The following is a 15,611-nucleotide window of genomic DNA, read 5'->3' as shown; positions in this document are numbered from 1 at the left end:
GAGAGAGAAAATACTTCCACTCAATATAAACAACATTCAACACTTTCAATACTTTGAAAACTAGCTGGTTTTCAATTGAGTCTGTACATTTTTAGAGGCAGTTTTCATATGCATTTGTTTAATTTCCATCTGAATCAGCACGGTACTTCAGCACATGCTTAAGCTAACTGGACCAGTCCACCTAAAAACACTCAAAGCTAAGTATGTGCTTGCTTGCTCTGCTCAGTATTGACCTGCTTAAGATTACTAGTCACAAGAACTATGCACTGGCTAGATCAAATAGGTTATTATAAACCCATTACTTCAATGGAAAAATAAAAATAACTGCATTCACTCAGCCTATGAATGTAAAGATCAGAGGGAACCAAGACAGTCTTCATAGAATCCCAGCCTGGTTTGTGTTGGAAGGGACCTTAAAGCTCATCCAGTTCCAACCTCTGCCACAGGCAGGGACACCTTCCACTGGAGCAGCTTGCTCCAAGCCCCTGTGTCCAACCTGGCCTTGAACACTGCCAGGGATGGGGCAGCCACAGCTTCTCTGGCCACCCTGTGCCAGCACCTCAGCACCCTCACAGGGAAGAGCTTCTGCCTAAGAGCTCAGCTCAGTCTCCCCTGTTCTGGCAGGTTCAAGCCACTCCCCTTGGCCTGTCCCTACAGGCCCTTGTCCCAAGCCCCTCTCCAGCTTTCCTGCAGCCCCTTTAGGCACTGGAGCTGCTCTCAGGTCTCCCCTTCAGGAGCCTTCTCTTGTCCAGGCTGCCCCAGCCCAGCTCTCTCAGCCTGGCTCCAGAGCAGAGCTGCTCCAGCCCCGGCCTCCTCAAGCATAATGAAGTTTTTCAGAGGTTGTTGTAATGCATTCTTCCCAGAACAAATCCAGTGCAGCACGAGTACACCGGCACAGAAATACCGGGCATATTTGTGTCTCAGCAGCAGATGACATAACCCAATTGTACAATACGGAGGATAATTCCCACCTGAAATGTAACACACCCTACAGGGAGGTATTTTCGGTCTTCCAGCATGCTCAGATATTCAGCCACCAAGGCTGCAGAGTGGACCAGGCACTGGGCTGATTCAGCGTGGTTGCTCCTCTCAGAGTGCTTCCCAGCCATGTTCTGCAGCCATGTGAGGCGCAGGTCAGGGGAATTCTGATAGCCCTTTGCAATCCTAATTAAAAAGAAAACCTCTGTGATTAGGTTTTAGTTACTTTTGCTTAAACAACAACCACCTTCCAGGGTTGGATATCTAGAAATACATGAAATAAGAAGCTATATAAATATATAAATATATAATATAAATATATAAATATATAAATATTTATATATAAATAGAAAGTTGCCCTAAATTACTTTATAGATTCCTAAACCAGTTAGTGATAGGCAACTGCAGCTACCCCCTGATGTCAGAATGTTATGGGTAACTTGCTGAAGCTCTTGATTATATTTCATTTCAATACTGATAGTAAACCAAAGGTGTTGGACAATCAGAGCAGAATGGCCTGGTTGCTTATGACAAAGCCTCTCCTGCCTTCTAAGAAGCCTTCAGGACCATTGCAACGCCATGCAATGTGGTCGTTGGGACCTTAATGTGGCTCTGGATTATCTTTTGCATAAGTGCCACCAGTCTCCTGACTTCAGCTGGGATAGAGTGAATTTTCTTCCTAGCAGCTGTGTTTGGGCTTTAGTACGAGAACAATGCTGATAACACACCAATGGTTTAGTTGTTGCTCAAGTAGCACTTACCCTGATCAAGGACTTTTCAGTCTCATGCTCTACCAGTGAGGAGGGGCACAAAAAGCTGGGATGGAGCACAGCCAAGACAGATGACCCAAAACTAGCCAAAGGGATATTCCATACCATGGAATGTCATGCCCAGTATAGAGCAACTGTTATGGGTATCACTTGAGGGGTTTTTTGGGGGTGGTAGTGTTTATTCCTTCCTCTCAATCTCTCACTCTCTTTATTTCCTGTTATTGCTATTTAGTATTATATTTTACTTTTCTTTCAATTATTAAAGTGTTCTTATCTCAAACCATAGGTTTTTACCTTTTTTCTGATTCTCCTCCCCATCCTATTGAGGGGAGGAAGGGGGAAGTGAGCAAGCAGCTGAGTGGTACCTTCTTGCTGGCCGGGCTTAAGCCACTACAACCACTGAAAAGCCTTGTGAGCAAGCAGGTTCTGGAACATCCTTAAGTTTTCCCTGCTGCAAGCAGGGAGAGTTGTCACTATTGCTCCCAGACTAAAGCACAAACACAGCACCGCACCAGCTACTAGGAAGGAGAAAAATACCTGTTACAGCTTAACCCAGGACACTCACATAAAGGATAAGGTTGTCAGAGACTGCTGGGCAATGGAAACTACTTTTATTCACAATAAGCTTCATAAATTCCAACTAAAACCTATTAACATCACATTCAGACACAACAGACACACACCTGCTGGTCCATGAGCACTGAGACTCAGAACTGCTCTAAAATCTGAGTGCTCAAATATGCAACATCTGAATACAAAACCAAAGAACAAGTAGCTGCCTTGTTTTCGGGTAAAACGGGAATCACAGCAAGCAGTTTAAAACAGGATTTTAGTTCAAAGTGAAATAATTGCTAATAAACCCCAAGCAATCCAAGTTCACAGCAATGTAATACCTCACACTCTAAATACAGGAAGTGCAGTAGCTGCTAGGCTTTGTTCTAACACCATGTGGAGCACTGACATCTACTGTCCCTACGGTGCAATGGCTACAAACTCTACCTGTACATCAGGTCAATCAGCATTTCTGGATCTTCCTGGTGCTCCTTCATTTTAACTGTGTCAGAAAGGATCATATGGAGATTGAACACTAGATCCTGGACCTGTAAAAAACATACTGCTGTAATGAACTGGCAATGGGAATTGAGCTAAACACTGCTGTGTTAGGACCACAGTCACTCTGAACCTTGGTCTGTTTGCATCTTGTTGTCAGAGTTAATCACGGACCTGGGGTTTATGTACTGAGGTTATTTAAATAATACCTTCAGGGAATGCATGTAAATTCCAGCTCTAGATGGAGGTTTAAAGACAGGCTATCAATGAACTACACATTCCTTCTCTTGTGGTAGTTCTTTTACCTGATCAGGAAATGTTGTCTCCCTGAGTTCCAGATCTTCTTCAGCATATGTCAAAATAGTCTTCAGGGAACGTCGCAAAAACTCTTCATTGAAGTTCTGGGATGTCCCCACCAGGGATGAGAGTGACATGGTCACCTGCATTTTCACCCTGGCAAAGTTCTGCAACAGAGGTATTGGTATGGCATTTAACAACCCACAGGCACTGCAATGGTCTGCTGCCATATCAGTGCTCTCATTATGGCACCCTCCTCCTGACAGACTCCTGATGCAAAACAGAACACTCAAGTGAGAAAGGGCTGTCTCAGAGCAGTGATTACACTTGAACCTCTGGTGCTGCCGAACTTCATAATCTGATCACGGTATTATTTAGTTCCAGCTGAAGGTTCTCCTGCAAAAGTTCTAGTTTTCTCCCCTTCTGCATGCTCTCCTCTCACATACACTGAAGAAGATGGTGCTCATCTCCCTCTCATGGTACAGCCTTCACTCTAAACAGTTGCTTTTGGTTTGGTCTAGCCTAAAAACTGGAGTCACTGTTCATTCACTGCTGACAACTGACTAAGTCCCAGGGCCCAGATACAGTGGGTCCCTCCATTTCTGCTACTCCCTGTGGGGGACTGTAACCAAAGCAGTTTAAACAAAGATGTCTGGAGGAGCACTTTGTGACACCTAGCTACAGTTATGCTTACAAAATACCAATGGGAAGAGTTAAGGCTGGAAATCTTACTAATTTAAAGCACACATGGGTGAGTCAAGCTAAGATGGAATTAGAGGTAAGACCTGAATGAAAACAAAATCCCAGCATTGCTAACTCACTTCCACTGACACAGCCCATTCAGAAAGGACACACACACCAGCTGTGGCACAAGAAGGGCTATGTGACAGTTTCTGCTCTCACCTAGAGGTGTGTGAAAGCAAGGCAGAGGGGAGCTACTCCAAACAGCCCTTTGAGTGCAAACTGTCCAACATAAAGAGCATGAAAACCTTCCAAACTGACAGGTTTGGGAACTCTTGCAGTGGACATTCCAGGCTCTACATCTTTCTATAAATCAACATGAGAGGCAGTTTGGCTGCTAAGTGATTCCAGGCATACAGCTTAGACTCTGACATTGGTGACTGGATATTCCTGCCACACACTGACCAGCAGTGTGAGGTGCTGCAAGACCAAGAGCAAGGCAAAGCCATGTCACTGCTGCGTTCATCTCTTCCCTCTGCATGTCATGCTTGTTTCAGTGGTAAACCCTCCAACAGCCTTTCTCCCACAGGAATGCACAGAGCTCCATCCAGCATTCCCAACTGGTTTACATGTAACAACCAACCAAAGTGCAGCAGGATACTCACATTCCCAATCTCAAAGTTTTGCCTCATAAGAAGGTAAAGAGAGGCACTTGCATGCGACCGTATCGTGCTGATACTGCTGCTACAGTGTCTCAGGAGCCTCAGGCACAGATCTGCACATTGCTCAGTCTCTTCTTCAAACAGCAGCTCAGGGAACTGGAAAAACAGCACAGGAGAAAATGAGTGCTTGGATAGGCAGAAATAAGCACTCAAATAGGACAGGGCAAGCCTCAGCAACGAGCATGCACTGGCATTAGAGGAATTCCAATCCCCTTTGTTTTGGGGAATGATGCTGACTTCACTGATCATTTCACTGTACTGTAAAATACAGTAAGGCAAGCAGACTGAAAGGCAACTCTTTTCACCTACCCCACAACTTACTCCTGTATCTACACCTTTAGACCAACTTATATCAGTTCCTCAGGCTTAAAACTTAGTATACCCACAGAAAATGGGAAATGGTTTAAATTATAGGCCCAGGAAAACAAATCCATTTGAAGTGATATTTTTACAGCTTAAATTCTACTTGTGCTTCATGTTCCTGACTGGCTCAGTGCCTCTGCCCACTGATTGCTGGAGAGCAGGAACCCATACCACATGTGGGCTGTGTGAACTGTACCTTTGTATGCAGCCAAACCTGAAGTGCATAAATACAGGTACTGATCATGAAAAGCAGCCAGGTTTTATCAACCCCCAGACCACACTTCCTGAGATTCAATACCGCACAAAATACTAAACAATTAGTGAAATGACCCCAATGCAAAGGAAGAGAAAACAGTCCCATCCTCCATCTGTGCTGTTCTGGATGTTATAGCATCCACTAGAAATTCACCTTTGAAACCAAAGCCCTCTGTGTGGCGAAGCAGTGCTGGAGATAAAGTGCACTTTGGTTGCAGGCCATGCTGTGCAGAAGCACCTTCAGCACCCCACCAAGGATGCTCTCTTTGGATTCTGTCACAGAAACAGTCTGCAGACAAAAGGAAATCGAGTTACATGAGCAAAAATTAACCTCTCATGTGTATCTGTGTGTAAGACAAAGGAAGAGAATAACCCTGCTGAAAAGCCCTTTGGCATATAGAAATTATCCACTTAGATGGGCCTGCAAAACAGTCACATTATTGAATCAGCCCCCAGGTAATGAATACCTGATCCATGCACTAAAGCCTGAGGAATCTACCTGATGAGGCTCTGACCTTTGAAGACCTTGTTCTGCAGCTGATCTCTGGGTGGATTATCCAGGTGCAACCCTTGGGATTCCTGGGTCTCTCTGCAGCTCAGAGGTGGATCTGATAAGTTTGCTGCTGCCTGCTTCCAGCCCATGCCCTGATTCCATTAGTACAGAAAGCAGGGAACAAAAGTACCACGTGTCCTTGCTCACTTGTGCACACACACTAAGGACCTGGAAGCTTTTCTGCACTGTGCAGAGTAAATACAGATACAGGAGGCTGACCTGGAACTTGATGACTTGAAGCAGATTTGGGAAGACCTACAGGAATTGGTTAGAACAGGGTAGGACTTCTTTTTTGCAGTTCATTACTGAGTTTTTGAACAACCACCTCTTATACCAAAAAAAGTGAACAACTTGCAAAAAGGCCAAAGGAAGCTACTGCAGTATAAAAACAGATTGTTACGGGTTGAGGATTAAGAGAGGCATTAGGAGAGCTGCCCAGTTCTGACAGCATTCAGGGAGTTAAGAGCAGCAAGAAGGTTTGATTTAACAACCTGCTGCCTGACCAGGTGACAGTAATGCTGTTATATCTCTATTTCTTATCATCCTTACCTGTACAACTATCTCTAGTGTATCCAAAATAATCAGATTGGCTTCTGTTGCAAGATTCCCATCAATAAGTGCCTCGTGTTCTATCTCTGCCCTTGATCTAATTGAGAGAAGAAAGGAATAAAATTACTTTCTGTTTAAGAAGTAGATCTCCATCTTCTCCTGTCAAAAATCATCTTCTCATTAGCAGGAAACTCCCAGTTCCAACTTGTATATTTACTACTGGACAACACTACAATGCATCCATTAAGAGGACACAAAGAAAGACTTGTTTTTTTACATATACAAACTTAGACAGGAGTTACATTGACCATGCTAGGAGAGATCACACTATTTCCAACACTTCCTTGCTCTCCCAGGGACACAACAACAGTTTAGAATCAAAGTCCAACTCAAAACTCGTTTAGCAGCATCGTTAGGCATGCAAGAGCACAACCAGGAACAGAACATACAGCTTCATGTTATAGGCTATGGACACACGGTGGTGCTACAGGCGCTGGTATGTCGGCACTGTGGAGCCCAGCAGCTAGACTGGTTGCAGCACAGAGTGCATACTGTTAGGGTGCAATCTTTGGTCACTCAAGCTGTATTACATTACAGTACTTGAAAAGTATCTTCCTCTCCAAGAAAAATTACAGGATGTTGCTGTTCAATGCCAGGCACTCACTTTCCTGGAAAGTCTACAAAGTTCATACACCCAGTCACACCAGTAGCCCCAGGAATTCAGCAGCAATGATGTGCTGCATGTAGCAAAGATCCAGTAGTATATTCGAAGAGATCAACTACGGTCTGCCCTACCAGAGATGTCATTTCCATCAGCCTCCTGCCAGGCCAAATGACAGCAGGAGTGTGACCAGCAGGAACTGATCAAATCAAGCAAAATACAGCACCAAGGGGATGTCAGATGACTCAGCTCTTGGATCTATACTGCAGCAACCTTCCCCTGCCACACTCTGCTTCCTCTGGGAGCTGAGCCAGACACAATGATGTACCATTCAGGCTCCAGAATATGAAAACTTGAGGCCTGACCCTATATAAAATAACACCATCTGCATAAACCAATACCACCTGCAATTAGTTGTGCACAATCCTTGGTGTGAAGTCTTCCTTGTTAGATTTCAAAGGGCCAGGATCTACCTATGCATGCAGGACAGACTTGCGGTGCCATAGGAATGGAGTGGGATGGACCAAAGTCACAGTGAGCAAGTATGAATTAAAAAGTAGGTTTGTGGAGTTATCTAAGCAGATTCTTTTGTGGAGTCAGACACCATCCTTTGAGCATCAAGGTATTCCACAGCTGTTACTCTGTACTTGAGGTTCTTCTGGGAAGGAGGGGGCTCAGATCCACTGCCAGCAGTGAACTGATGAGCTCTTCAGGCCAAATTTTAATCTGGTGTAACTCTGCCAGCTCTGGAGTTGTGGAATTCATACCTACATCACTTCATTAGCAGGCTGAAACACACTGGTCGTTTGGCCTTCTCAATGCCTCAACAGGACAGAAGTCTTGGATAAAAAGCCACCACTTGACATAACAAGAGATTACATTCGTGTGTTGGACAAAGCATTAGAAGCTGTAAAGATGTACTCTGTCAGTGTCTTCAAGAGTAAAATTTGGCCTGATCTCCATCTGGGCTCCAAGGTCCCCATCCCCCAGTTTCTTCAAAGCTTCACTTGTGCTGAGATTGCTTTCCTAGGATTAGGAAGAATTCTTTTGCTGGGAGGATGGAGGCTGCAGGTTGCAATTTGAGGAAACAGAAAACGTGCACAGCAAAGCTCAAACACAACCCCTGAGCCCTCCAGACTGAACCACACCAAGAGAGGGAACTTTAAGGGAAATGGGTGTAATAAGCAAAAAGAGCTCATTCCAATCAGTTGCGCACACACACACTGAAAACTTCTGCCAAGCATCACAAACAATGCTGTGATGATTGAGTCTGCAGATGTACAAAATGGCAATTTAGAAGAACTGCACACCAATGCTACAGTACCTGGCTGGTTTGTGGCTTCTAAAAGCACAGCACATGTGGAAAAACAATCAAAGTGATGGATTAGGACAGGAAAGGAAAATGAGCTTTGAGAACTCCAGAGTGCTCTTATGGAATAAAGGAAATATGACATGAGATATATATGCTATCTGTGAAAACTGTTAATGGATCTTCCCTCTAAATTACAGCTTCCTACAGGGTTTTAAGAAGGCAATGGATTGTCTCAGTCTCTTCAAATCTCATCTTAAAATCTAAGGAAGCAAGGGACAGTGGAAAACCAGAGTTAGATAGGGCAGTGCTGGACTTAGAGCTATTTGCACACTGCCAGCCCTGTTCCAACCAAGCCTGCTCGCACAAGAGCTAAGTGGGCTGGTGCCATTAACCTCCTATAGGGAGAGCATTCCCACAGGCACTGTCACATTGTTAATATAGAAAGATAAGGTAGAGTTACTTGTCAAGTTTTTCTGTGTTTTGACGCCAGTGAGTCATATCCTTTCTCCATCTCAAATTCTCTTGACTTCCAAAAGCGCTCCCAGAAGGACTTCTCTCTGCAGGATATCAAAACAACAGTGGTCATCTAATCCTGTTTGGTTTACATGGGTAGCAACTCCAGGTTTGTTCACAAGGGACAGCAAACTGTGACTTCTTAGAGCCCAAGGCTGTGGCATTCACCCAAGATGTTTACATGGCCCCTAACCCTGTCACTGCTGAGTGACAGAAGAGGCAACTTCACTTGCAGCTATCCATATGCCAGCTTACTACAGAGCTAATGGAGAGACACTGGAGATACTCACATGCACCAGGATGCCTGTGGCAGAGTAGGAGACAAAACCACTAGTCTGATTCTTATCCTAACCCCTGCGCCATCCTTCCTTCCAAACAACATCAGCAGCAGAGATCATCAGAAGGTGTTTGTTACCCCCACAACTGGCTATTTCAAGCCTCATTAAGTTAGCAGAAACATCTAGGCATCTTCAGAGCAAGATCAGGCAGCCTGTTTTTTGCTGTGATCCTTGCACAAGACATACTAGAAGGTGGCTCTGAAAAACGCTATACTGGAAGAAGCTCAGGCAAAAACACCCCATACATGAGATATGATCACATGTACCCAAAAGCAATCCAGTAACAAATAAATTGCCTGTAGATGGAACTTGGGGAAGTGTAGGGATTCTGCAGCCCCAGAGAAGCATGCTGCAAACTGCAGCTTTTTCTAGGGGCTTCTTTGCCCGAATATCAAGACTGGTAGTACCCCAAACCACAGATGAGTGCAAGGAAGAAGACTTCCCTACTTACCTAGCTGTCCTCTGCTTCTTCGGACCATTTCCTGCCTTGCCCCTATACTTCCCAAAATTGCTTCTTCAAGTTTGGCTCTCATGTCTTTTGACTTCTTGAATGTCAGACTGTTCATTCTTTCAAATACTTTCTTGCCCTGCAAGTTTCAAAAGAGAGCATTAGGGAAGATTCCTTCAATTTGGGACATTTTCTTAACATTAACAACTCAAAACATCTTTCCTGTCTAAAGACATACAGAAAGAAGGGAATACACGTTCAGTTGCTGGCTAGCTAATCTACCCAGACTCCAGCACTGCTACAGGAAACTCTCTTCTTGTGCTAGCAAGCAAAATGACCAAGACCTATGATCCCCTTTCCCTGCAGAAGTTCCCAGACGAGTGGCAAGCAGGACAAACTGCTTAAGAAGTGAAACAAGGCATAGACACCTACATGGCTGAAAAGTAAACATGGATAAGGCTAGAGGCTGCACAGAGACGTGCTCAGCCTTGGGATTCTGAATACAGGAAATACTTGGGAAAGAGCAGGAAATGCCTTTCTGCAGTCGTGTAAGGGATCAGAGTGCAAAGGTCCTTGGCAAGCCCCAGAAGGAACTTCAGGAGGTTTACAGAGTACACCAGTACCTTGTATTCAAAGCAGGATACACAAAGATAAAGCAAATCCAGCAGGCGATTGAGCTGCAACACTGACAGGTCCGTGAACCACTTCTGCAAGACGCTTTCATCTGCGTTCTTGAGCACCCACAGGAGACAGATGAGAAGGCTGCGGCTGGACTCTGTTGAGAAGGTGGAGTGCTGCCTGCCACTCTAAAACAGACAGGTCAAGACATTTGCCACATTGTATTTCACATCCAAACACTTCAATCATCACTAAAAGGTTCTACACCAGCTACCACCCCAGCCTAAACCATTACCAGACAGGAACAGAAGGTGAACAGATGTTTTTCACTAAGAAGCAGGAGAAACATATTTCTCTTTCTCAACCCAACAGCTCAGTGGAGCCCACAGATAGTGAAGCCACAAGAGAGAAGCAGTTTGAACCAGTTATATGAATGTGTTTCTCTTCAGACAGCAAATGCCCACTTTCCTCAAGATGCCTTTAACAACCCCCAGCAGATTAACAATTAAGCAAAGGGGCTCCATTCCTTATCCCATGTATGTATCAGGGTGTCTTAAGACCCATCAAAATGGAGTTCTGATGCAGGAGTAAAGGGAGAAGGAGAGAGAAATGGAAGGGCCTGTCTGTTACCAGGATCAGGATTTCCTCCCTGTGCAGAAAATAGGGGAAAGGGCCCATTGATGTCTTCAGCTAGATGGGATTTGGATGTGGTAGGAATTTCTGCTCAGGACTTAATGCTAATAATGACCATTTCACTTCACAGAGCTTCTACTGGATTGTCTCAGAACAAGGGAATCTTTATCAGAGAACAGAATTCTTCCAGTTTCAAACGTTTGCTGAGTTTTATCCCTCCCTGGCACTTCTTGAATCCTCTCTGAAACTGGCACAACAACACACAAACGTGACTTTTTCCCCTTGCCATTCATCCCCTGCCTCCTTGTGTAACACCCAGCTGCACAATGATACAAGGCCCTACCACTCACTGATCAGCCCCACTGGACCTGCATGCGTAAATATTTGCCTGTTGACACAGACTGAGGGTCAAGGAACAGGGAGAGGTGGCTTTTTACCGATGAGGTGAGTAGGAAACTGCTGGGCCTGGTGAGCTGAGGGACGGATGTTCCTGCAATGGCCATGGCGACTGTCTGGCTTATCATGCTTCCACCTTCGCTCTCGTAATCATCGACAGCGACGCAGCTTGGCCTCCCTCGCTGATTGTGGCTCTCTGTCAAGAAACACGGGCATCTGGTCAATCCCAAACTCAACAGGACTTATATTTGAGGTCACACAAAGCAAACAACAGTTTTCAAATGCCACCTACACAACCTCAGTGTCTAGAATCCTTCTCAAAATAGACCCTTTGTCCCTTTGAATACTTCACTCTTTTGTTGCATCTTCATTGTAACACTAAACTCAAAGGATGTAGGAGACAACTATAAATTCCAAACTATTCCAGACTGGACCTTCCACCCTGATTTGAAGTAACCCACATCTGCTGCTCTTCAGGACACTTTGTAAAGCATCCCTGGAATGACCCGCTGACAGAGGACATGCTAAGGAGGAACTCTGCTTATCCTTTGGAATTGTTATGGGAATTGTACAGTATGTGAGATGGCTTTTTAAGCTGGTGAGACACAGGAGGAAGCTGGCTACACATACAGAGTAGCCAGCCAGATTTAGATTAAAATGAATTGCTAGTTTTCAATTAATGCAAACAAGTGGGCAAACGTGGATTTTAAGTGTTAACAGCCACAGAAGATGCATTTTCCAAGTGCAGTTTAGGAAATAGATAGGAAAACATGTCAAAATTATAACTCAGACAGAGACACAATCTCGTCCAATAGCAAAGGGTTTTGTGCTTCAATTTCAGAACCCAAACACTCAAGTTTAGTGAGCAGATGAACACATACTCAAAGCATAGAATAGAAAATACCTGTAAAGTCATAAAGCTGAGGCACGGTCTCCATGATCACGCCAATCAGAGGTAGATACAGCATTGCCACCCGGGCCTTTACCTGGGGGTCAGCGTACCGTGGATCCGAGTCATGACTGGACAGTAAGTTGTGTACCATATTGATGACTTTCTTATGCAATCCAAATAAACTGGTCAAAGAGAGTTGGGTCACACAGATTAGTTAATACCTTCAAAGCAAACTATACTTTGTAACTAAGTGGCTTCTTTCTCTGAAGAAGAAAAGCCTGTTTTTTATTTTTAACTCCAGGTAAGCTGCCAGGACACGTGTTTTTGGATCTCCTGTGTAGTTTACAAATGCTGAAAGGCCATATAAAATGTACCCAAATATCTCAGAGGCGCACACCCAATATAATGTGAACACTCTCATATTTCCTATACAAAACCAAAGCCCCAGCTAGTGCTGTGCTGAATTATCGAGTCTACTAAAGACCATCAGGAGAACTTAGGGAATATGGAAAACAGCAAGAGAAACTTGAGAGGAGAGTGGGTTTAGTGAAACTATTTGTTGTGGGGATTTTTTGCTTCTTTTTAACACCGTTTACAGAGAGAAATGCCCTTCTAAGACAGAATATTGCTTTTATCTAATGGCCAGGAAGTTCCTGTTTCAGTTCCCTGACCCCCCATGCAATTATTCAATCAAAACAGGAGACGAATGATCCATCACTCTGCATAGAAAGTGACAAAGGAATCAAGGAGTAGAAGGAAAACCAGCAAGAAATGGTCTTCCTCATTATGAAGATGCAAACGATGGCAGGGCCCAAGCACCATCCCCTTTTGCAGGACCCCCTGTGTGAGCCCAATCATGCCCTGAGAACCAAAACTCCCCATAATCTCTCTGCTCATTTCAATTCCCTCAGCCAACACCGAGGCAAAACTCCCTCAGAGCAAATAGCAGGTATGTGGGTAGTTATTTGCTTCTGGAGGCAAACCAGGCCAAGAAGACAACTTTACCCCATGCATGAAGCAGCCAAGGAAGCCCATACATTATGCATTAGCAAAACATAAGCTTCAATGTTCAGACCTGAGGTATTAAAACAAGTGTTGAATTTCAGGCAGTATCCACTTTACCTGGAAAGTAGAGTTGAGTTCTGGTTAAAAAATGAGGAGAGGCTTTGACTGGATTGTTGAAGGTTTAACATGATTTGAAAGATAGCAGTATGGGTTAGGAGGACATTGGCTACTTGTAGCTACATGTCTTTCAGAGGTTTTTTAATGAAGCCATAATGAGAGCCTACAATTGCTTGTGTGTGTAATTACTGAGACCCTTAACAATGAGGAAGGAAATGCTTATTTAAGTGACTGGTTCCTTCAGATTAAGGATAAAGAAAAGTCTTTGTATTAGTTTGAAGGAGTGGCACCTACGTTGTGTTTCTAACAGTTCAAGGGAAACTATCCTGCAGGCCATAGAACTGCATATAGGGAAAGCACATCTAAATAAAGCAGTGTAATTCAAACCTAGGGCTACATGGTTTCCCTTTTCACTTTTCCAGACCAAAGTAGGTACCGTGGTGGATCAATCCATAGCGAAGAGGAGGAAATACGGCCCATTAACCTTTCTGGCTGATAATGCAATGAATTGATCTTGGTGCCCTCCAACCATCCCCTCTGTAATCCCAGCCCTGGCCTGGATTTGTGTCAAGAGCACACACTTTTGGGAAACTGACTTTTGTCACTGAATATTGAGAGCCAAATACTGATCTTCTCTGTCTAGCAACATCGGTCAATACGGGCAACCTGAGCACTACGAAATGAGCAATGTGAGTTAACAACCTGGTCACACAGCATTGTTTGCAGAGACAATCTGCTGAGGGTCTAGCTGCTTGGACTCACTCTCTGGAATGGTCACATTCAGTTGGCTTCCTTCATCTGCACATTGTATTGGCTTTTAGACTGTGAGTGCTCTGGAGGAGGACCGTAACATACTGTGATACTGTGCTGTACCTAGCATAGAGGGATCCATCTAACACACCACCTGGGTACTGCAGTCATTTCTGTCCAACTCAGTCCAAAGAGTTCTTATAAAATGGGTGACTTAGAATCTAACATAATTTGCTAATGGAGCAAAAAGAGTAAGGACAGAACAGATTTAAGGCTTAAGGTAAAGCTCTAACACAATAAGCAACTGAGATGGACATCCCTCTCCTGTCCTGCTGTAGCATAATGCAACTGGGAATGATGTTGAAGTTCTTCCAGTGGTGGCCAAAACTTTTTCATGGGAGGCAGGTCTGAACCCTCTAATAATAACCTGATGATGATACTTCATGATTCTTAAAAGTCTTCATATACAAGGGAAAAGCAGATCTGAACAGACTGGTTTACTTTATACAGTGGATCTACCAGTACAAATGCAGAAGGACAAAGCCTGAGACCAGCTAATAAACTGCAAACTACAAGTCACTGTGGAAAACATTAAAACCCAAATGCAATACTGGTATAAACCTCCACTACAGTTAAGGAGCTTTGATCAAAATGTATCTCCAGAGCTGAACAGGCATAAAGGGGTTTTTCTGTCTAGATAAGGTTTGAGAGAGGACCTGTCTCCCCAGTGGACACCAGCAAGACCACACTGATAACTCCTTTGTGCAGCCGGGCAGGGATTACTGACCTGGTCCAAGCTTAAGTGCTGAGAATAGCAAGGTGAGAGAGCTCAAGAAGCAGGTAGAACAGCAAATTTGTGAAGAACAAGGGCAGATACAGTCAGAGACAGGATTTGGTTTCTATCCTTCAAGCAGGATGCTCCTATGCTACAAAAACCATTTCTGCAGACAGCGTATATTGGTAAAGATTTGCTGCCTTTTCCATTTCAGGGCAAACAAATGAGACTGCAGTGTGCTATGTACATATAAAGAAAATATTCTAATTTATGGCATCACTTTCTTCTCCAACAGGAAACAGAATGAATGTTTAACTCCTGAGACCTCTTGGTAAAGGGGCAGAATTAACCATGAATCATTAAAATTTGTCGACTCGGCTGATGTTTCTGAGTCCACCTTGAGAAAAATGCCTCTGAGAGAACTTAGGACTGTGGAAGCAATCAATAACTTCCATTGGAACCCATTTTAAAGAGGCAAGGCAGAATACAGTCCTAAATAACACAAGTAACAGCCTCGATGGCAGGACTATAGGCTACACTCCTACTTGAGAAAACTATTTGCTGTGCAAGCCAGGCAAGTCACCGACACACTCCGTATACTTGACTCTATTTGTCTATTTATGTAACCCACAGGGGCCTCATCAATGCATAATTTATATTTAAAAAGAGCTGGGAAGACCACAGGCAAAATACATTGCAACACTGAAAAGCACCAGCAACAGAGACTTCCTAAATGTTGACAACTATTTTCTTGCTATAATTGAGCAAAGCTATTTTCCTCTTATGAGCTCCAGCAGTGCCCATGCGGCTGCTGTGGGCTCCAGTAGGAACCTCTTTCCTTTTTTCTCAGCTGGAAAAATGTGACTGAAATCATGTTTACAGAGGCAGGGCTAAGGAAGTAATGAACAGGAGGAACAGGGAGAAAGAGGACTTTT

General features: G+C 44.1%; 1 protein-coding gene across 6 annotated transcripts in view; it reads right to left on the bottom strand.

The window, feature by feature from the left end:
* The window catches only part of DOCK7 (dedicator of cytokinesis 7), a 109,082-nt gene that overhangs the window by 15,450 nt on the left and 78,021 nt on the right, over positions 1 to 15,611 (bottom strand). For all 6 annotated transcript variants that reach the window (XM_034064365.1, XM_034064361.1, XM_034064362.1 and 3 more), the window contains 11 exons: positions 12,042 to 12,211; positions 11,179 to 11,333; positions 10,114 to 10,296; positions 9,494 to 9,629; positions 8,652 to 8,748; positions 6,219 to 6,315; positions 5,271 to 5,405; positions 4,442 to 4,594; positions 3,104 to 3,262; positions 2,748 to 2,848; positions 972 to 1,164 (listed from right to left, as the gene is read on the bottom strand). In XM_034064365.1, the coding sequence (XP_033920256.1) occupies positions 972 to 1,164; positions 2,748 to 2,848; positions 3,104 to 3,262; positions 4,442 to 4,594; positions 5,271 to 5,405; positions 6,219 to 6,315; positions 8,652 to 8,748; positions 9,494 to 9,629; positions 10,114 to 10,296; positions 11,179 to 11,333; positions 12,042 to 12,211 (1,579 nt within the window). The remainder of the gene's footprint in view (positions 1 to 971; positions 1,165 to 2,747; positions 2,849 to 3,103; positions 3,263 to 4,441; positions 4,595 to 5,270; positions 5,406 to 6,218; positions 6,316 to 8,651; positions 8,749 to 9,493; positions 9,630 to 10,113; positions 10,297 to 11,178; positions 11,334 to 12,041; positions 12,212 to 15,611) is intronic.

The sequence above is a fragment of the Melopsittacus undulatus genome, chromosome 6 (assembly GCF_012275295.1).
Source record: "Melopsittacus undulatus isolate bMelUnd1 chromosome 6, bMelUnd1.mat.Z, whole genome shotgun sequence".
Classification (NCBI taxonomy): Eukaryota; Metazoa; Chordata; class Aves; order Psittaciformes; family Psittaculidae; genus Melopsittacus; species Melopsittacus undulatus.
The sequence above is the reverse complement of the archived record's forward strand: the minus strand, read 5'-3'. Positions and strand labels throughout refer to the sequence as shown.